The following is a 21,300-nucleotide window of genomic DNA, read 5'->3' on the forward strand; positions in this document are numbered from 1 at the left end:
TTTGCCTCCAACAGTCGTCTGCTCTGAACGACTCACACCAACCCGGAACTTTTTAACTCAACTAATCACTCCTGAAAACTTACTGCAAGGAGTTTCTGACTGTTTCTCCGAGCAGATCAAATGTTACTTTAAGGAAAGACGCTTCTATAGTTAGAGTTAGTGTCTTCTGAGGAGGAGAAACAGACAGTTGTAAATGTTTCTGGCTCGGACTGCAGTGGTTGCTGTGGGACACTAACGGTAGCCCTCATCTTGTCTTCTCAAACCAGGTAGGACCCAGAAAAAGCTCTGCAGCTCACTCTTTCACTTCTTTCACAACCTTGTCCTGTGTCTTTTGCATCGCGTTGGCAATAGTCATATCAGTTTTGAAGTACTAACAGGTGCTGTTTACTTCTAACTAACTTTAGTTAGCTTAAAGCAGTTTGGTGGTTCCCTTCTACAGCAGCACCACTTTATTGAACTAGCTCAACATTACAGTGTTTACCTGCACTTATTGTACCTTTATTTGTATAATACAGAACAACTGTATCGTTGTAATAAATAGGTTACTACCAATTTGTATGTTATATGAATAGTTTTTTCTTTTTATAAATACAAAGCCAGACATCCATTAAATCTCAGTAGAAGCCTAAAGCTAGCTGTTCTCTTGTGTTATTCCTGTATTTGAGATATATACTAAGTGTGTGTCGTGTGTGTGTGTGTGTGTGTGTGTGTGTGTGTGTCGTGTGTGTGTGTGTGTGTGTGTGTGTGTGTGTGTGTGTGTGAGAGAGAGAGAGAGTTTTTTTTTTTTTAACTTTTATTCTTTGATATTGCAATATATTGTTATTAATTTTTTTTATTAGTTTGTTTGTTTTATTGACACAACAAACATTAATTACTTCTTTATTGTTTTTTCCATTTACATGCATGTTCTTTTTAAATAGCTCTATATTGTAATTTGCTTAATGAATTCTATATATATATATATACATATATATATGTATATATATATATATATATATACATATGTATATATATATATATATATGTATATATATATATATATATATATATATACATATATATATATATATATGTTTTTGTTTTTATTTTGTTCTTTTTTTAAAATTTTATTTATTATAGAATTGACGCTTTGGCAATATTGTTCACCTGACAGTCATGCCAATAAAGCAAATTGAATTGAAATTGAATTGAAAATTGAGAGAGAGAGAGAGAGAGAGAGAGAGAGAGAGAGAGAGAGAGAGAGAGAAAAGTGGGAAGTTCTCAGCTGCCTGAAATTCCTAACCTGACAGGGTACCACACACACACATACACACACGTACACACACGCACACACGCACACGCAGACAGACAGAGTGGAGGGGGTCTGTCAGTCCAGGGGGTCTGAGACACACTAGTGAGTCAGCAGGCTAACAAAAGGTTCGGGTGTGCTAGTGGCTTTAAGCTTTATGAATCAATGTGCTCACAGAAGAATAAAGACACTGGCAGCTGCTGAACATGGTGAACATTTTATCAATAATAATAATAATAATAATAATAATAACTTTATTTATATAGCACCTTTCAATTACAAAGTTACAACTTCTTACAATAAAAAACATGATAAAAGTAATTAAGATCCAGAACTTAAGATATAAACAAGATGAAATTATCATCACCATGAAGATAAAAGTGAGTCTTAAGAAGTGATTTAAAGGAAGACACTGAGTTCCACAGCTGAGAGGCCCGGTTGCCATTGTTGACAAGTCTGGATTTGGGAACCTTTATTGGTCAGGCTCTGCCAGAGGATCTAAAGCAGAGATCAGGCTCATATGGAGTTAGCAAATCACAGCCTAACCATTCAAAGCTTTAGAAACAAGCAGTAAAATCCTCCAATCAATTCCAAAACTCACAGGTAACCAGTGAAGGGCAGCAAGGGTTGATGGGATGTGGTCGGTTGATGGGATGTGGTCACTTCTCTTAGTACGTGTTAAAAGCCTGGCAGCAGCGTTTTGCATCAACTACAGTCTTTGAATGTTTTCCGTCTGCTGATACCAGAGTAAAGTGTGTTGCATTAATTGAGTCTGGAGGAAATAAAAGCACGGATGGCCTTTTCTAAGTCTGCAGATGTCAGGAATGAAGCTGTCTTAGTTGAGCAAAGCTGTTAGTTGACTGCAACACTTTACTCAGCTGAGCATCAAATGACAGGTCAGAATGGGCCTCCTTTTGAACATTGTTAGAAAAGGCACCCGGACTAGAGGAGAGATTTTAATCTTTACACCTCTGTAGAGTCTAGGTTTTCAAACCAGTCAGAGTATGCTGTCATGGAGGGTAAACTATTGGTTTACAGTACAATATGACGGCTATACATTTATGCCTACATGTCTTTTCCCTGTACTGTAGCTATCACAACTTCCCAATACTGTAATGACATATTAATACAATAACAATAGGTTATAAATGTGTTATCAGTCTGTTAACAAGAGTTTACTGTGTGTCCTGATAGTAATTTATATTTTTTTCCCCAAACAATATTAGTTGTTATATTTATTTAATATGTTTATCTGCCAGTTATTTTATTTATTACTCAATTTATAGTTTAATCTATAAGCTGTCAGAAAATTCATGTCATCCATGTTGACACCTTCAAAATACATATCCAAACTCAGTACTAAAACCAAATATATTCCATTTAATATCGTAAAAGACTGAAAAAAAACAGCAAATATTAACATTTGAGAAAATAGAACCGGCAATTCTTTGGCATCAATAAAGTTCAAATAATTGACAATAAATGTATTTAGACTATTAGCGTTGAGAGTAGTGTAGTAACATCTGAACTTCACTTCTGTTTAAAACAGACAGACGCAGACGGTTCAGTTCCGGCTTCCACCTACTTAATTCAGGTGTCATCATAAACGTGCATCGACAGGCACGGACACGGACAGACACGCTTGCTGAAGTGAAAACCTCCCCTCTCTCTAATGCTGAGTTAAGAAGGGGAAATGTCGAACAGCCTCAACATCTTTTCTGTCGAGACACGTGAGCTGAGGTGTGCAACAAACTCAGTCTCTATCAGAGTTTGATAATATTTCCAAGTATGAAAATTAGTTTTTATACTTTTAAATCACTTTTAGGGGCATCTATTGTTGATGAGGAAGGTGGTACCTTGTATGGCAGCCTCTGCCATCAGTGTATGAATGTGTGTGTGAATGGGTGAATGCTGACTTGTGTTGTAAAGCGCTTTGAGTAGTCGCTACGACTATAAAAGCGCTGCATAAATACAGTCCGTTTATCATTTTATATTTACATTCTGGCTGGTGATGTTGCTGTCCAGAAGAAGTTGGAGAGAGGACAGGGTTTTGAATGTTTTAACATCTTACTTGTCATCTCATTATTAGTACTTTCAACACGTTGTATTACCAGCAAGTAATGTAATTAAATGTAGAACAGTATGAAATTTGTCAGAATACAGGTTGCAACTCTCTCTGAGCTTGTTTTGCAGTCGAGGAAATGAGCTGAGGCTCAAAGCACTAACTTCAGTTTACCCTTCGTCTTATTGTAATGAAGGGGGGAATGTCAGTGCAGGCTGAGCCGTATTACAGGAGGCCTGCAGCGTGTACAGACAAGCCATGATGGTGGAAATCTACTGAAGTGTTCTTTTCAACTGGCTACATTAGTCACATTTTTCCAATAGCACTTTTCCCTGTCGGATGATGTAATTCATTACTGAGTGTGAGTGCACAAGGCAGTATGTGAACTGTGGATACAATTAGTTTAAAGGTATAATATGCAGGAATTAAAAAAAACAATAAGTATAGACTCATACAAAAATAATCCAGGTTTGGCGATGTGTGTGCCTGTGTTTCCTCTTTTCTTCTTATTTTGCTGTGTTTGGGACATTTCTGGGCTTCAGCAAAGAGCGTTATGACCCCATGTGGTAATGATACCGAGGAACAAGTCCCCCTTTAGCTCTGTCAGATACAAAGCGGCCGTATTTGATGGATGAGAACGGGTTGTGTGTTTTTATGTGCATGTGATCCAGTGATCCCACTGCTCCCGTCTCTCCTCCGCTGGGTGCAGAGTAGCGGTGTGTCAGTTTGACCGAGAGCAGCGCTGAGAGAACACACACACACACACACAGCGGATAGGATGAAGCCTTTCAGCCATTCAGCTGCGTTCATACAAAATCCAACAACTCTGCACCTTACTGCAGGGTTGTGCGGAGTCGTGGTCGTGTTTATTTGTGCTTTAGAACATAACTACCGTGAAACAATCAGAAAATAATAAAGTTTTATTTCTCTCGATTAACTGCATTGCAACTTTGTCCTAAATTCTTTTATTAAATTTCACAATTATTCTATAAATGCAGCTGCAAGAAAAAGCCTAACAAGCTTCAACGTCTTTATAGGTCCACTGTGGTTCGTGATTTATTTTCATGAATAAAAGCATTTCAAAAACACCCTCCCCCCTCTGATTTTGTTTTTCACAAATCGCACCTTGAGTGCAGCCAAAGCAATAATTTGGGTTTCAGCTAACACATGGGCTTAGTTTCACACATACACAGATAGTCAGCTTAAGTCCGACAGGCAGCCTTTGTTGTTGCAAAGACGTGCCATTACCCAGAGTTTGTCCTTGAATTTGCTGACTCATAAGCTGCCCTCGAACAAATCTACATATTTCACACCCAAATCTCTTTAAGATTAAGGCTGCAAAACACTTGCTATTTGTTGGAGGGAAGCTGACCTTCAGCACCAGCACCGATATAATGATCTCAGCACCCCAGGGTCTCCTAGTCGTCTAGTCTGTGTGAATTATCCAAAAATCAGCAGGACTGCAGCCTCAGTCGATCCTGCTGTAGAAAGATAGTGAGATAGAGGTGAGAAGACACTAAATTGCGTGTGGTTGTTTTGACAGGAGGAGTATTGCTTTGAAACCTGCCATAAACTGGGAGAGCTTTCTTTTTCAGACAGGAGTGATGGTATGTGGACTATCCAAGAGATGGAGCAGAGGGTGGGGGTTCGTTAATCACACCGAAACACAGGCAGGCGCAAGCTCGACCTATTTTCTTTCATCGAGAGCTCATGAATGTACGGAAGAATTTAGATCCAATTGTATTGTTTCCATGTGCTGAGAGCGGAGAAGGACAAGGAAAGGGGGAAGGGTTGGAAGCACAACTGCTTCTTCTGTATCCTCTGGGAATGCTGTCTGAAGGCCGGGGAGGAAGTGTGTATGGTGTGTGTGTGAGTGAATTGGAAAGTGGAAAAAAGAAGAGTGAACAATCCATAGTGCGTGTTCAGACAGTATTTAGCCCTCTCAGCTTTACTCAATGCACCATAAATACACAGTGAAAGAGGAACACAGTGTTTTGAAAATGATAGTTCATGAGGCGACCGGGCTCGTCATTCCACCTTACAGAGGGACTGCTCTCGGTTTGGTTAGCTTTCACTTCATCACGTTTTAAAATCACTGAATTAATTTTCAGTCTGATTCAACAGCAACACCCCACGTAAAGCGTTTTTTGAAATCTTTGAACTGAACAGAATGATTGTTCACTTCTTCCATGCCCAAGTCAAGACTAGGCCCACATTTTTGTAGATTTATGAAACGATCAATATTCTGTTTATCACCAGTTTAGAGCTCAGATTTTGAGTCTAGCCACAAAGTTTCAGTGTGAATTTGAATGTGAAATTGAATCTTGGGATTTTGTAGTCCCATCAGACAATCTTATTTTGGTCGTAGTTTACCTGAAGTTTTCACATAGTTCTCTTTGTTGAAACAGGACAGAGATGCTGTTTGATTGAGTTTGTTTCCTGCTTTCATTCTTCTTTGTTTTTGTCCTTGTGGTACACAATGAGGTCATGGTGAAAGATTTTCCCTTTTTGTTTTGTTATCAGGTTCCCAGTAGTAAAGGTCATGACATTTTGATTAAGGAATATACTGTCTGTAACGTCATGAGGCACTTTATTTTGACACTTTCTTCTCTTTTATTCTCAACAGCTATAGAGTGGTGGAGTCAAGAGGTGCCAACATGCCTCAACAGAAGGACATAGTGAAGATAGCCATCCAGATGCCTGGGGCCTACCCCCAGCTCATACAACTGGACCAGGTAATGCACACGCACAATTCAAAATATCCTCCATTTCAAACTCCACATGCCTGTAAAAAGGTGGATGAATTAGAACATCTATTACTCTGGTTGGTAATATTTAATAAATAATATCATCTGAATAAACTGTACGCTGCGAGATCGGATCTTGCATGCATTGGGAGCTTCCAGCATTTTTCACATGGATAAATTTACATAGATATGAAGGAAGCAAGTTAAGAATTCCCTTATGAATAACGACATGCCAGTGATTTAGTCTATGAATGGACAATGCAGGCCAACCAACCCTAGCATACAACAAATCAATGGTGAGTGAGGGCCTTAGGATTTGTAATGAACCTCATATATTCATGCACATGTTTGTGTAGTGTATATACACTACTGTGCATTTAGATTTGTTTTTCCGGGTTGAAATTCTAACATATCCAACTACAAAGATATGCACTCGCATGAAAAAATGTCAGGTATTTCAAGTATCAGTATTTTTGGAAGACATTGAATTGACCAAATTCAAACAAAGATTGATATAATTGGTTTTTGGAGACCTTTTAATCTGAACAAATCTTTTGCTTCACTCTAAGATGAAGTTCCTGTGATGTAGTAACAAAATGTGTCTGAAGAAAATCAAAACTAATATTAGAACTCAAATGCTGATGTAAGTGTTACATAGGAAACCGAAAGACGGAGAAGAAGGTATTGGTGCTATAACACCTTTGGTTGACTGTGTGGCGTGAGCGCGCCTACAGAAGGTGATTATCCCCACTTCCTTACCAGTGTGGTTTGATACAGCTGCTGCAGCACGACATATTTAAAATAGCATAAGTCGCTGCCAAGTCTGGTGAATATAATTAATTATCTGTGGAGTCATGACTGGTAGTTAGACTAATGGGTTAGCTTTTAGATAGGGCTGTGTATTGGCAAGAATCTGGCGATACGATACGTATCATGATACAGGGGTTGCGATTCAAGATATTGTGAGATACTGCGATACTGTAAGTAAGGCGATAGATTTTTTAATCTAATTTTAGGAAACCTGTTAAAGTATAAAGAACACACCAACATATGATATATATAATATCACAATATTAGATTTTTTTTCGATATTTTCTTACAACTCTACTTTTTAACATTTTCTTTTTATTCAATGTTTATTCATATAATATTGAACACGTTGGGGCTTCATACCCATCCACTGGTTTTTTGTTTCTACAGTTTTTAATAAATGTGATTGTGGGGAAGTTTTCCATGTGTTTCCCAGAAACTATGGGGAAGTTGTACTTCTTTGCGCAAGACACTATGCATGAGTAGTAGTTCAAACTGTATCCCAGACAGCAGGGGTGTGTGTGTGTCTCACAATCACATACTGTACATCACTTGAGAAGGTTTGAACAGAGAGAAAATGGATTTCACAGGTTCTCACAAGACTGTCTGGTAACTTCAACAGTTAGGAAAATGCAACACAGCTGAAACTGGAACCAACACAGATCCCAGGTTGACAAACTTTTGGATACCTTGAACAATATTTTCTTTTCTTTTTGTTGTAATAACCCTGAGAGCAGCGCAACAATTGAGCATTCAGGAGTGTTGATTTGGAAGTGGATGTCAGTTCACAACCAATCATGTCAGCCCAGAAGAACCCCTCAGAAACGTCTCATTGGCCCAGCAGTCTCCACTAAACACATCCGATTGGTCGACCTTCTCGGCCGCCACTAATAACAGAGCATCCACTGGGTCTACCGCAGAACCCGAAGACATTTTGATTGGTTGACCGCGGGGCTGACCACTAATAGCAGGATAGCTGAGAGCCAGACATGGAAGTAGTCTGGCTTTTATTTACGTATAAAGAGAGATCTGGTCACTGAGGGTAACGTTGTTCAGAAGGCGTTGGGGAGCACTTGGATTTCCTCCTCTCTGCAAACAAGGTTTGCAGCCAGCGAGAATAGCTGTGGTACCGTGATCCCATAACGGCATATCATTACTGAAGCATGCGTTCAGCTCCCTGACAGACAAAATACTTTGATAGTAGAGTCTAAGTTATGTTGTTATGACCCACATGTATGCAGCAGGTGTGTGTGTTTTTTTATGTTGTGTGAATGTATTTGCATTTGTGTGTATCTGACTACATGCTGTTTTGTTGTGTCTTTGTGCAGAAAAAGCCTCTGTCGGCTGTCATAAAGGAAGTGTGTGATGGGTAAGTTGATGATGATGAATCTGATTTGTTTTGCTGCCTCTACACTGTCTCTATGGTAATGTTTGACTTCATTATCATTCAACTGTAGGCCTATGTATTACCGCAATAGTTAATATCAGTATGTGTGTGTGTGTGTGTGTGTGTATGTAGCTGGAATCTTCCAGGTCCTGACAACTACGCTCTGCAGTATGCTGATGGAGTGCAGACGTACATCACTGAATCGGTGAGTCACATCTCGGTTGAAGACGTCAAAGCACAGCAATGAATCTGGGAATCACATTTGTCAGCACTGCCGCCGAGCATTTCTCTTCAGTCCAAAAATACATGAATGACTTGACTTAAGATGAAACCCAGGTCACACAAAGGTCACACAATGTCATCAATGCTATTATAAATGAGTGTTGGGACAGGCTGAAAAAGCAAAGGACAGGGAGACAGACAAGAAAAAAAAAAAAAAAAACAGCTGGAAGTATGCTCTTCTTCTTCTTTTAGTGACCTTTTGAAAAGGTCGCCCCTGAACGCCCTCCCCCTCTTTGGGCTGAAGGCAGGGCTGCAGAAGCTATTACAAAGCCATCAGATAGATGCAGAGAAAAAGATGCTTTATTTATTGTAATACATTGCAGTGAGACTCATTATAAGTGTGCTGCTGTTTAGAGTGTGAAACACACAGCAGCAGGCTTTTGGCAGTTGGTACAAGGATGCTAACGTTCAGACTTTGAAGTTGGTGAGTTTGTAGTTAAAGGAAAATGTTTCAGTGTAAGAGCAGTTTCTTGATGAGTCAGAGGAACACTTTTTGTACAGTTATTATTTCCTGCTTTCAACAGTAATCTGATTTAAGAAATATCTGTCTTTGTCGAGGTGGACGAATTGACAAAAGTAAAAGTGTGAGCGCAAGCTTGGGCAGCAAACACGCCAACTTTTGCAATTTTTGTGACCAGAAGTGCAAGCTCAACAGCACAGATGTGAATATTGAATCAGTTTTTTTGAGTGCGTCCACTGGTCACATACATTTTGACACTCGTACACTTTTGCATATGTGTACAATGTACACGTACAATACAAGCATGCACAGACACAGCATTCACATGCACACAACTGTTTTTGTGTTTTACCCTAAATCTAAAAGCCTAACAGGGACAGGAGTGAACATTGCTTCGGTAATAAGCCAGAAGCCCTAAGTACAGTACATTACATTACATCTCTTGTATGTCTTTTTCCTATGTAGCGATCTATATTGTCTCTGTGTTAAATAAACCCTAAAAACCAGGCCAGAGTAGGATACATGCATTGTTATTAGGGCTGTGTATTGGCAAGAATCTGGCGATACATGATACAGGAGTAACGATTCAATATATTGTGATATATTGCGATACTGTAAGCAAAGCGATATATTTCAATTTTTTAAAATCTAATACCCATAGAACCCATTTTCATTCACATATCTTGAGGTCAGAGGTCAAGGGACCCCTTTAAAAATGGCCATGCCAGTTTTTCCTCACCAAATTTAGCGTAAATTCGGAGCGTTATTTAGCCTCTTTCGCAACAACCTAGCATTACACGGTTGGTACCAATGGATTCCTTAGGTTTTTTCTAGTTTCAAATGATGCCAGTTGCTTCACTCTGAGCCCGCTACAACCTTCGAAAGACACAACAGTGGCCGCCGTTCCGCTGGTTGATTTTTAAGCGGTTAATTAAACATCGATGCAGTGTTTTGGAAAATTGATACAGCATTGTAAAACAAAATATCGCGATACTCATGTGTATCAATTTTTTCTTACACCCCTAATTGTTATTAGAAGGAATGCTGGATCAGCAAGTTGAGTTGGGGCAGGCGAGGGCTGAGAAAACTGTTCTTGGCCAGGACTCATAGAGCTGGTTGTTTTTCTGCAGCTCACACACAAAACAGTTTTACTCTAAACATTTCTCTCTCTTTTACTGAGTGTCAGTACTAATTAGTCATAGCTTATTCTGCAGTTTATAGGTGACTATATTTGTCCAAGTGTGAGTTTTTGTGTGGGTTACTGTGTGTATAGGTCTTTGTACTATATATATATATATATATATATATGTGTGTGTGGCTAACTTATTTGTATCCATGTATGTCTCTCTGGCTTCCTCTACCTTGTGGTTCTCAGCGTGTCGGCGTGTTTCAGTTTTCAACAGTTTTTAAATACTTTTCCCTCTGCGTGTGTGTGTGTGTGTGTGTGTGTGTGTGTGTGTGTGTGTGTCTGTTTGTTTGTGTGTTGTAGAATCGTCTGGACATTAAGAACGGCTGCATTCTGCGTCTGACCAAGGCACCGGTGAGTCTGCATCGACCACGCTCTCAGCCACGCTGCTCTTTCACCTCCCTCTTCTCACATTCCTCCAGCCCTCTGTCTCTCACTCCGTCACCGGCCCGTCACTCTTTCATTTGTATTCTGCAGGCAGCAGATTCACAGAATCAGCTGCATGCACAAGACAATAGGATAAGTCAGCACTGATCTGTCACTGTCATTACAAGAAGCTGAGTTTCAAAGAAGAGCAACAATATAATATGAACAAATAGAAGTATTAGGTGTGTGTTTGTGAACAAGTGTGTTTTGTTGCTGCTGGTGAACGCAGGGCCGCTGTGCAGAAGACTTGTACAAGGGCATCCAGAGCTCGGACTCGGGCGTGCGCTGCGATTCGCTGAAGGAACTGGCGAGCGTTTCCACGGACGTGACCTTCGCTCAGGAGTTCATCAGTCGAGACGGACATCTCCTATTGGTCAAGATAGTAGAGGACGCTAATGAGTTAGTACTCAATGTGTGTGTGTCTGTGCTTGCATATTTTACATGCGTCAGATAGATATCAGTGGTTCCTGCACATGAAGCAGCGTCTGATGCTGAGCTAAATCTGTATAGAAAACAAACAAGGAGTGTTCCTGCTGAATATATATTTAAGGCCACAAATGTTAGACTATATTCTGCAGAGAGTGTTTTCCTCCCATTTGTTACAGACTCTCTCTCTTCCAATTTTGGTTAAAGCCTGTTAGTTGTTTTTTTTTTGAGCATTTTCCATGATCATCTATAACACTGACAAACTTCACTGTAGCATGTAGGAGCAGCACAGCGAGCTGAATCACATGATGGAAATGTTTTAGAGCACTTTATGATAAATATTTACACGTTAAACCAGCAGCAGTCCATCTGAATGCTATTTGTCAGTGTGAGCGAGTGCATAATATTTCTATGTATGTGTGTCTGCGTCATTCAGGAGTAACGTGATCATGACCCACACACTGACAGGCTTCATGGAACTGATGGATCATGGGATAGTTTCATGGGAGAACCTGTCGTCTGTCTTCATCAAGAAGGTGCTGTAGCTCTCTCTCTCTGTCAGATTAGTTTTTTCACTGACTGTAGCCGCACTCTCTCTTACTATTCCCACCTTCTTTCCTTCCCTTCCGTTCAGATCGCCGGCTTTGTCAACGCCAAGCCGACCGACGCGTCAATACAGCAGGTGTCCTTGGACATCCTGGAGAGCATGGTGCTGAGCAGCCACAGCCTCTTCCTGCAGGTCAAACAGGAAGTCACGATGGAGAGGCTCATCGCTCACCTCCAGGTGTAAGTAGCAGAAAGGGCACGGTCGGACTCTTAGAAGCCAATCGTAAATAAATAGAATCCTTGAATGTGTGTAGCCACACCTGCTTGATATAGGAATAATTCAATGTGTTTCAACTTTTATTTTGATTAAAGTGATTACATTGATTCTTAGACATAAATGTAAAAATTGAGACTATCACTGAGAATATTCAACCTCCACGTAATATCTATAAAACAGATTCTGTATATGAATGCAGAATCTGTAGGCAACGGGACAAGATTTTGGTATCGGAAGCGTTCTGATTTCTGTTTGTTGTCCGAGTAGTATTGACCAATCACGTCTGAGCAGGCTTTTGTTGAGGGCAGGTAAACAGTCTGTGTGGAGAACAAGTAAGGGATAATGTACAGGGAGCCGGTCATTGTTGTTAAATAAACCCTGACAGGACGATGCAGGAGGTTTATTTCACAACAATGACCCGCTTGCTGTACATTATCCCGCTTATTACACGGCTACTTACTTAAGAAATCAATAATTTGACACAAAAATGGTCCTCCAGGGTTTGAGATCAGAACTGCATCCATAGCAACGGCCTGTTATACATAGCAGCGGTCTGCTATAAAGAAATAACAGACCGTAGAAGGCCGTAATTGAATTGAATCAGAATTGAGTATTCAGCAAAGCCGTGTAATAAAATTCGTACACTGAAACACACATGAATTATAGGCGGTTGCTCTCAGAGGCTAAATCATCGTCGGACTGATGGGTTCTGAGATTGACCTCCACATTGCACTTTACATTAACATTTGCTTTATTGCAACAAAAGACGGCGCTGTTCTTCCAGAGCAAACCACTTTCAGAGTTTGTCTCAGTGGCAGATGGTGGAAGACACCAAAGACAGATGGAACAAAAATCACATACAACATGTTCAGGATCTGAAAGAGAAAAGTAACTCTGACAGAGTGACACATCTGTGGGGCGATAGGGTGGGGCAGTAATAAGTAGCAGCTTTGTCTATGTAACAGGAAGTTGTTAAATATCTAAAAAAACTAGTGCTGACAATACCACTGTGCGGGCAGTCATCACACCACACTTTCACCATTAGATGGAATGTATCAATGTGAGAACTGAAAGCATCCTTTAACCTCAACCCGTTTCCCTTCCTAAACGCACCTTTTCATGCAGCCGTGGAACGTTTAGATTGTGTTTTGTCTCACTTTTCTCCTCTCTGACTGCTTTCAGGACAAACCAGCAGATACAGACCAAAGCCATGGCCCTGCTTATGGCACTACTACAAACAGCCGGGGACATGGACAGACAGGTGCTGCTGCAGTTCTTACTTTCTAACGTGCTTTTCATCAACTTCCTCTTCTCACAGCTATTCAAACTTAGCATGCAGTCCAGTAGGTATTATTCAGTAGTTAGTTTCAGGACCTTCTGTTACTTCCAGACAGTTGTGCCTGCAGCTGTTAATCTGTATGCACTGTGCATACTTTAACTTGGCTGATGTTTTTCATATTCAGTCATCATAACGCTTTAATATGGTGCATTCCTGTAGAGATGGGAAGCTTCTGAGAGTGGAATGTGTGTGACGGGTGGGTATTGGCACCATTATTGTACATGCGAGTCAGAATCCTGCGGACGCCACTTCTTACAGACAGCTGAAATGACCCCATCTATCTTTCTATATTCTGTCTGGTCATGTCAGCTTTTCTGCACACAGTCGAGGCTTTCTCTCCCACCGTTCTGTTCCTGCCCCTCTCTCATTGTACGGAAACAGTTCCTTCATTCAGCCCTCCCATCTCCCTTTCTCTCAGGCCCTCTTTGTTACAGACACACACACTTCCTCACTTTTACAGTAGGTCAACAAATCCACCCTTCTTATCAGCAAATTAGCCCTGAACCAAACGAGGCTGGGCTAGAGATGCACGTACCAGCGAGTGATAGTTTCGTCACAGAGGTCAAAGTCCCACACGCTAAACCCTTCGTCCCGCCCACTATCAGTAACTGACACTGTATCGCCACCCAATGTTAGAAACATGTCATTGCACCCCAGTAACACATTTCCTTCCATTCCTTGCTCACTTTGTTCCCTTGTCTTCTGTTTTCCAGGAAATGTTTGCGTTCCTGAATAAGAAGAATCTCCGTCAGTACATTTATAAAGTAAATGATCTCCTTATTTATATTTACATTTCACATAGTTTTCTGTATCTCAGTGATGACATGATGAAGGAAGACCTCTATAAAGCAACACTCTGGCCTATTGAAGTATATTGTGTATTTGTTGCAGAACATCATCCATAGTTCTGGTCAAGTCCAGGACGAGATGGCCCACTACCTCTACGTCCTACAGTCCGTTACCATGAATCACCTGGAGCCTCGCATGAGGACGCCTCTGGACAGCTACAACCAGGTGAGCTACAGCATGACGAGTCAAACTCTGCTGCTACTGAATGTTTTTCTGCCCACACTTAATGTTTTTAACAATTTAGGTATTAGATAATTTGATTTCTTACTCCTTGCACACACACACCAGTCTGATCCATTCTCCTCTGCACTGCTCTCCACTTAAATCAGTCATACACTGTCAGTAACCCTCTAACACCAAAATATCTACTGGTGCCGTCATAGATTATAATTTACAGTCTTTAATGCAGATTTTTTTTTTCCTTTTTAATATGTACATATCATCTGTCACTGTCAATATAAATCCTACTCACTGTACATACAGTATATAGACATGTATACATGTACATACTGTACATAATCATCCAGCCCATGTATATCCATTCAGTATTTATTTCTTTGCACTATTTGTATTGTTTACAACTTACAGAACACTTGACTTATAGACGATTTATTTTATTTCTTATTGTACTGTTGGTCATTGGTGCTCTTTATATATATATTTATATAATATTTATGTATATATACACATATTTTATCTCCACTTCTGTACATAACAATCCCTTCCTATTCCTCACCTTTATTCCTCCAGCTTTGATGTCCTTGTCCCTAACTGTTTTTTTTTTCTATTTCTGTGTAAGTATGTTAAAGAGATGCTTTAAACATTCCTTGTATGTATATACTTGGCAAATAAATCTGATTCTGATCAACTTTAAATTGTTAATGGCTAAAATGCAATAATTCCCCACTGATCACAGATCTTGATCTGCACTAAAAATGTAATCAGCTGTTCCTTGTTCCAAAGTCAGAATGTTTATTTTTCTGGGCAAATCTCTTAATCTTTCATCTTAATAAATTATAAACAAATGTGTAACATTCTTAGTGTTAATTTTCAGATACACCAGATGAAGAATGCATCCATAAAATACCAGTGTTTGTATTGTTTGTTCGGTTCAACAAAATAACAGTTTGAAATATTGCAAACGCTCCTCATGTCCTCTCAACATCCACCTCCGTAAAGTAAACGCCACCCTAAAGTCAACCCTTTTATCTGCCTCTCCCCCTGCAGGACCAGAGAGAAATCCTCCACAGTTTGCGGCAGTCTGCGTTTGAGACAGAAAGCGAGAACAGTCTGAGCAACGAGAGGCGACGCTCGCTCTGCGCCAAAGAGTTCAAGAAGTTAGGCTTCTCTGTAAGTGACTGCTGTCAGAAGTTATTCCATAATGGTACTTCACATCTTCATATTACTGTGATTATATTGTCTTTGATCATTTCAGAACAATAGTAACCCTGGTCAGGACTTGGTGCGAACGCCTCCTGGTCTCCTAGCTTTGGACACCATGTATTATTTTGCCGCACGCTATCCTGATGCCTACAGCAGGGTGAGCATGATTTATCTGCTTCTAATTTGACAAGTTGAAGAGCTCTCCATTTAATATGGCACAAGAAAACATTTCTCAAAACATTTTTTGACTTTATCATATCTAGCATTATGGCATTAACCTGAGCTGTCCCGTATTTGAAATGAAAAAAAAAAATCACTCCGTGAAAGATAGACTTTGACTACCTGGGTACTTGACTTCTAAATTTCCACAATGTCATGTTCCTTTTGTCTTACAATACGATGTTAAATTGCTTCCGTCTCCCAGTTTGTCCTGGAGAACAGCAGCAGGGAAGACAAACACGAGTGTCCATTTGCCAGGAGCAGCATCCAGCTCACACTCATCCTGTGTGAAATCCTTCGTATCGGAGAGCCCCGTAAGTCGACCTCCAACTTACAGTATTAGTGCCTCGACTTTGTCCGTAACCTCTGGTCAAACTGACTCTACAACTGATCTTTTGTTTTGCTTTTGTTCTCCATCTTCTCCATTCGTTCCTCTGTTAACAGCCTCAGAGACGAGATCTGACTACCACCCCATCTTCTTCAGTCAGGATCGGCTGGTGGAGGAGCTTTTCTGTGTCTGCATTCAGCTGCTCAACAAGACCTGGAAGGAGATGAGAGCCACACAGGAGGACTTTGACAAGGTACAATGGCATAGCAATCTTCATAGGTCTCGCAAGAACTACTGTGCCATGCGGGAGGATTTTGACTCGGCAGTTCTGGCTTCAAACTCATCCGGCTTTCTTTTCACTTTAAAAGAATAGTTCAAGTTTTCGAGAAATGTGTTCAGAGTTTGATGAAGAAGATCAATACCGCTCTCATGTCTTTACAGTAAATATGCAGCTTGAGCCAGCAGTCGGTCAGCTTAGCCTTATATTTTAACATACAAACATGAGAGTGGTTTTAATCTTCTCATGTAACTCTCAGTAAGAAAGCAAATCAGCATATTTCCCAAAAGGACACTCTATTTCTTGAAAGATCCCATGTAATTGTGAGGTCTAATGAACAAAAATGAAAAGATCCAAAGCCATCTCAACCCCTGTGTATTTTATTAGAATACTGATATTAACAGTTTTAAGGGACAGCTCAGTACATACTGGAAATGCTCTGGCTGAAAGGGTGGACTGTGTCCTAGTTATACTGTAGCCTTATCTGTCTTAAACAGGAACTACGCCCATTTTCAAAATTCATACATGTTATTCCTATGGTCTAAGACAGTCCAAAAAACATGAACAACTCTCTCCCAAATCCAAAAACTAGAGTGCTAAAACTAAAACTTGTGATGTCATAGGGTATAATGTGTGGAGCTGCTCCATAAAATCAGTCTATGAAGCAGCTCCACACTTTATACCCTATGACATCACAAGTTTGAGACTTCTTTCGCTGGTTTCTGGCTGTGAGAGAGAGTAGCTCATGTTCACAAATATTGACTGAACTTTCCTAGGCCATGGAAATAACATATTGGAATTCTTAATTTGGGTGGTGTTCCCCTTTAAATGTCCACTCAGGAACATCTAATAAAGACCCAGCAGGAGGAATGCAGAGTTAAAGGCAGATTACCCTATTTGTGCGTCATGCAAGCTGTGTTTTCTAAACACACTTTATGCAACGTAGTCCACTGATCACAGTCGCTACACTGACAAATAGCTGTTGAATCGCTGGTCTAGCATGGCTCAATGACACGTCGACTGTCGCTGTGTGTGTAAAAAGATGACACAGGGTATTTCAGATCCAAGCCTTTACCGTTGCCAGAACCGACCTGTTTACTGCAAATCTGGCAAACAAACCCTGTGACATAGCAACGCTGTGCTTCCCATAGAGCAGGAGTTCTCAACATTTTTGGGGCCAGGGACATCTTACAGGGCAGAACATTTTTCCAAGGACCCCCTATTAGTCATAACAATTAATCATAATTAAGCATATGCTTACTACCGTTTGTGCTCTTAGCCACTGGTATTTGTAGTGTAAAACATAAATACTTCAGACCTGTTTCATAGAGATAAATAGAAACACATTTCAATTTGAATCATGTTAGCTCCACTTATATTCTTTTAAACAGAGGGTTATATTATTCAAATAACATTTGGACTCAACTCAACAGCCTTTATACTATTACTTTAGAAAATTTTGATTGGAATATTTGCATTAGAGTGTGCAAAGTGACTGATTGACATGATGTGTGTGTGTGTGTGTGTGTGTGTGTGTGTGTGTGTCTGTCTCTGTGTCTCGCAATCATCTTGAGATTTGGCCAAAGCTAACGTCGGTTGGAGTAATTGACACAATGCTTGTTTTATTGGCGCAAATAGTCCTCGTCTGTAGATAAGCACTTTTTAATGACACAGCACATTTTTATAATTTATATCAAATTATGTCACGGACCCCCTGGCGGAGTGCCACGATCCCTTGGGGGGTCCCGGACCCAACTTTGAGTATCACTGTGATAGAGTACCTGAACTAATTTGTGACAGTCCATAAATGATGAAATAATGTTGGATTTGGTCATTGCCTTGTATGCCCCCACTGTTTCACTTCTTAAATTCATGGTGTTTGTCAGCAGTGATTACCTCATTCTGTGATCAAATCTGTTATATAAATATTATCATGCACAGTAGCATCATGAATTTCAGCTGATATGGGAGCCTTTTAAAAACGTTTTTTTTTTTTAGTGGATTTCTGTAAGTTTGTACTTTTGTGACTTTGTAAAGGTTCATTATTATGCTAACCATCCCCAACCCGCCCCCGCAGAAAGAGCTGACCCTGCATTTATGACGAGGCACACAGTGACCTTACAATCCACTATGTAGTACTTGTGCGATGGTAATAGGTTGAGCCAAGCCTTCAGCAGCGGGGTCTTGTCTGGGAGAAATATTGTGAATCCATTCGTCCTGAAAAGGAGAGTGGTAGAGCTTTTGTCCTGAGCCGCAATTCAACATCACACACAACCGTCCGTGCTCTCCCGATAGTCATAAAACTTGCCGACCCCTTGACCTTTCGGGAGCGGGCCAGTGTCCTGAGCGCCGGGCCAGCAGACCGGCCTTTTGTTTTTGACCACGGCTCCCTTCCCAGGGTGCTTTGGGGCAAGGACAAAGGGGCATTAGGTGGACAAAGAGAAGCGTGGTGGGCGGCAGAAACAGAGGGAGAAGGAAACGGGGAAAACAAAGCGCTCGGGGCACGAGCAGTAATTAGACAACAACGGAGGGAACGTAAAACCTCTGGAAACAATATGAGAGGGGGGAGAATGAGAGGGTTGGACTGGAGGGAGCGGAGTGGAAGACAAAACAAAGAAAAAGAGAGGTGGTGGTAATATGCTATATCACACATTTATTTAGGTTTAGAATTGCAAGTTTTGGTGTTTGTGTGAGTGAAACTGCGCCACAAACACACACACTCCCTCCATTCAGTCATGTGAATGTATTTGTGTAGCTCTGTACACCCCCTGTGATAACGGTCATCCGCCACACACACATACACACATTTAGCATACATGCACATGCTGCAGGGTTTTAGGGAACAGAGACAGCTGCCATCATCGCTCCTATTGGCCAGTTCAGCTATATGACAGAGGGGCTGGACAGGAGGGAGGGTGTGTGTGGTGCATGTGTGTGAGAGTATCAGGGTGTCTGTTTACAAAACACCCACAGGCCTGCAGCACCTCTTCTGTCATGTAGGTGATCTCTGTCTCTCACTCTCACTGCTTGTCATCCCTGTCACTCTTTCTCTGACTGTTGGCGACGGGGGGAATTCGAAGTTGAAATATATAGTCCGTGCTGAGGGAAGAAAGATGGAGGTAAGGTTGATTTTAGTTTTGTTTTTTGGTTGGAATGTGCGTTAAGCGAGATGATTTAATTGGGCAGTCGATATCAAATGTTCCAGGTGTGGACACAAAGTCGATTTTTCATCAAGGCTAAACTGTTAAAAAAGGTGAGCCTTAACAGAAATTACTTATAGCAATGAGAGTTAAGATGACACAACAGTGTGAGTGGATGTCTGAGGCTTGTGTCATGTGTAAAGCTGCTGGACAGTGAGGTTATTTTGGCTTAGGGGGGCTTGAGCCAGGGAGTCACAGTGTGAAACTCTAGTCGCTTGTTTTTGTTTCCCTGCATGTTCACACAATATAAAATGACAGTCTGGATTCCACCATCTGCACTTCCACTGCTGCCAGACGGACAGACTCGGTCACTCTCTGTGGTCATGAACAGTTCGGTCACATTGTCGGATGGTTAACACGCACTAACAGATTATCATGAGAGAGATTTCTGCTTTTGGGGTTTGATTTAACGTATGTGAATTGCTTGTCAGCTACAAACAGTTATTTGTATAACAGGACAAGTGTGGAGAGAAGTCTCAACAGAGCTGCACTGAACGGCTTGAATTACACTTCAGTCACTGATTGTTCACAATCAGTGGAATTGGGTGTGAACAGGAATGATCTAGGTCAGCAGAGTGCGTGTCAGATAAAGCGTGAGCGGGACAAATAGTGCTGGAGTCGGCTTGGTCTTGCAGCGCTATAGATTTCTATATAGATTTTCCACTATTTACAACTGAGGCACGTATACTGAAGTATACGTATACTGGAGCTATAGATTTTTACATATATGCACTGTTTGACCAACTGCCCTGAGCTCTAGTTTAAGGGTACCCGGGGTCACCTCCTTTCCCCCTATGTGAGCCTCAGTTTAACAAGTCATGCAGAACACACACACACACACACACACACACAATGTGAGTCAGTGCTACAACAGTTCAATCTGGGGGGACTTGTTTACAAATTTAAATTAAATATATATTAGATTTTTCACGCCCGATATAAGGAGGAACCTCGCAACTGTTCAGTGAAATAACCACCCACTTTGTCCATCATTGAGTGTACTAATGGAGCATGGTAGCTGTTGGGTGGGTGTTGGGTGGATGTTGCAGATAATTGGGTTAATAAAGAGCACGCTGATCAATGGCTGGCCCCTGTGTGGCTCACAGAAGTAGGTATAGGCTCGTGTGATTGGACAGTGTGAACCAGGAGGGAGTCTTTAACTTTAAACTGATAATAGAAGTAGGCGGGAAACTATATGAATGTATCGGAGGCAAGGGGTGCGGCTTAGAGGGAGTAATGAATGAAAGAGTGAAGGAGAGGAAGTGATTGAACACCCAGCAAGCTGCACTTATTATATCAATCCATGGACCATGTTCTGGCCTGGTAGAGTAAACAGAAGGAAGTTCCTCTTGTGGGTTTTAAAGGTCAAAGGTCATAGTCATAGGGGCTTTTATATTGTCAACTTAAATGGCTCATATCAAATACTCATGTATTTCCTGTGTTTCTGTCATTTTGTTGGTGCGAGGTAAATTCTTCTTTTCTTGGTCACAACTTTGTCCTTACCGTACGCTCTTTTTAGTTCGAGCAAATCAAAGTAAACAGGCTCCTGATTGGCTGCCTGTAACATGGCTCAACACGAAGCGGAACTTCTGCAAACTTGAGCATGGAAGTTAATTCTTGGCCGCGGGAACAGTATCTGTGATGAAACAACAAAAGCAAACTTTGAGGTTGAGTATTTTGTCTGTGTCGAGAGCCACCCATAAAACCACGTTGCTCTTTTCTTCTTCTGATGATGTGCACAAGTGAGTCTTACCACTTATCCTCATACAGAAGCTGTCTTTTTGAGGATCACTACAACCCAAAGGCGT

The 21,300-nt window shown here is 40.9% G+C and overlaps 1 protein-coding gene across 2 annotated transcripts in view; it reads left to right on the forward strand.

The window, feature by feature from the left end:
- The window catches only part of elmo3 (engulfment and cell motility 3), a 25,672-nt gene continuing 4,372 nt past the window's right edge, over positions 1-21,300 (forward strand). The window contains exons 1-15 of one of the 2 annotated variants that reach the window (XM_037766495.1): positions 1-266; positions 5,977-6,085; positions 8,236-8,276; positions 8,427-8,499; positions 10,526-10,576; positions 10,878-11,047; positions 11,511-11,610; positions 11,709-11,860; positions 13,080-13,158; positions 13,950-14,000; positions 14,128-14,250; positions 15,313-15,435; positions 15,521-15,625; positions 15,893-16,001; positions 16,132-16,268. In XM_037766495.1, coding sequence (XP_037622423.1) covers positions 6,008-6,085; positions 8,236-8,276; positions 8,427-8,499; positions 10,526-10,576; positions 10,878-11,047; positions 11,511-11,610; positions 11,709-11,860; positions 13,080-13,158; positions 13,950-14,000; positions 14,128-14,250; positions 15,313-15,435; positions 15,521-15,625; positions 15,893-16,001; positions 16,132-16,268 — 1,392 coding nt within the window. In that variant the 5' untranslated portion in view covers positions 1-266; positions 5,977-6,007. Of the gene's footprint in view, positions 267-5,976; positions 6,086-8,235; positions 8,277-8,426; positions 8,500-10,525; positions 10,577-10,877; positions 11,048-11,510; positions 11,611-11,708; positions 11,861-13,079; positions 13,159-13,949; positions 14,001-14,127; positions 14,251-15,312; positions 15,436-15,520; positions 15,626-15,892; positions 16,002-16,131; positions 16,269-18,933; positions 19,412-21,300 lie in introns of those variants that run through there. The other variant, XM_037766496.1, reaches the window with a different exon arrangement.

Source organism: Sebastes umbrosus, chromosome 4 (assembly GCF_015220745.1).
Source record: "Sebastes umbrosus isolate fSebUmb1 chromosome 4, fSebUmb1.pri, whole genome shotgun sequence".
NCBI classification, from domain to species: Eukaryota; Metazoa; Chordata; class Actinopteri; order Perciformes; family Sebastidae; genus Sebastes; species Sebastes umbrosus.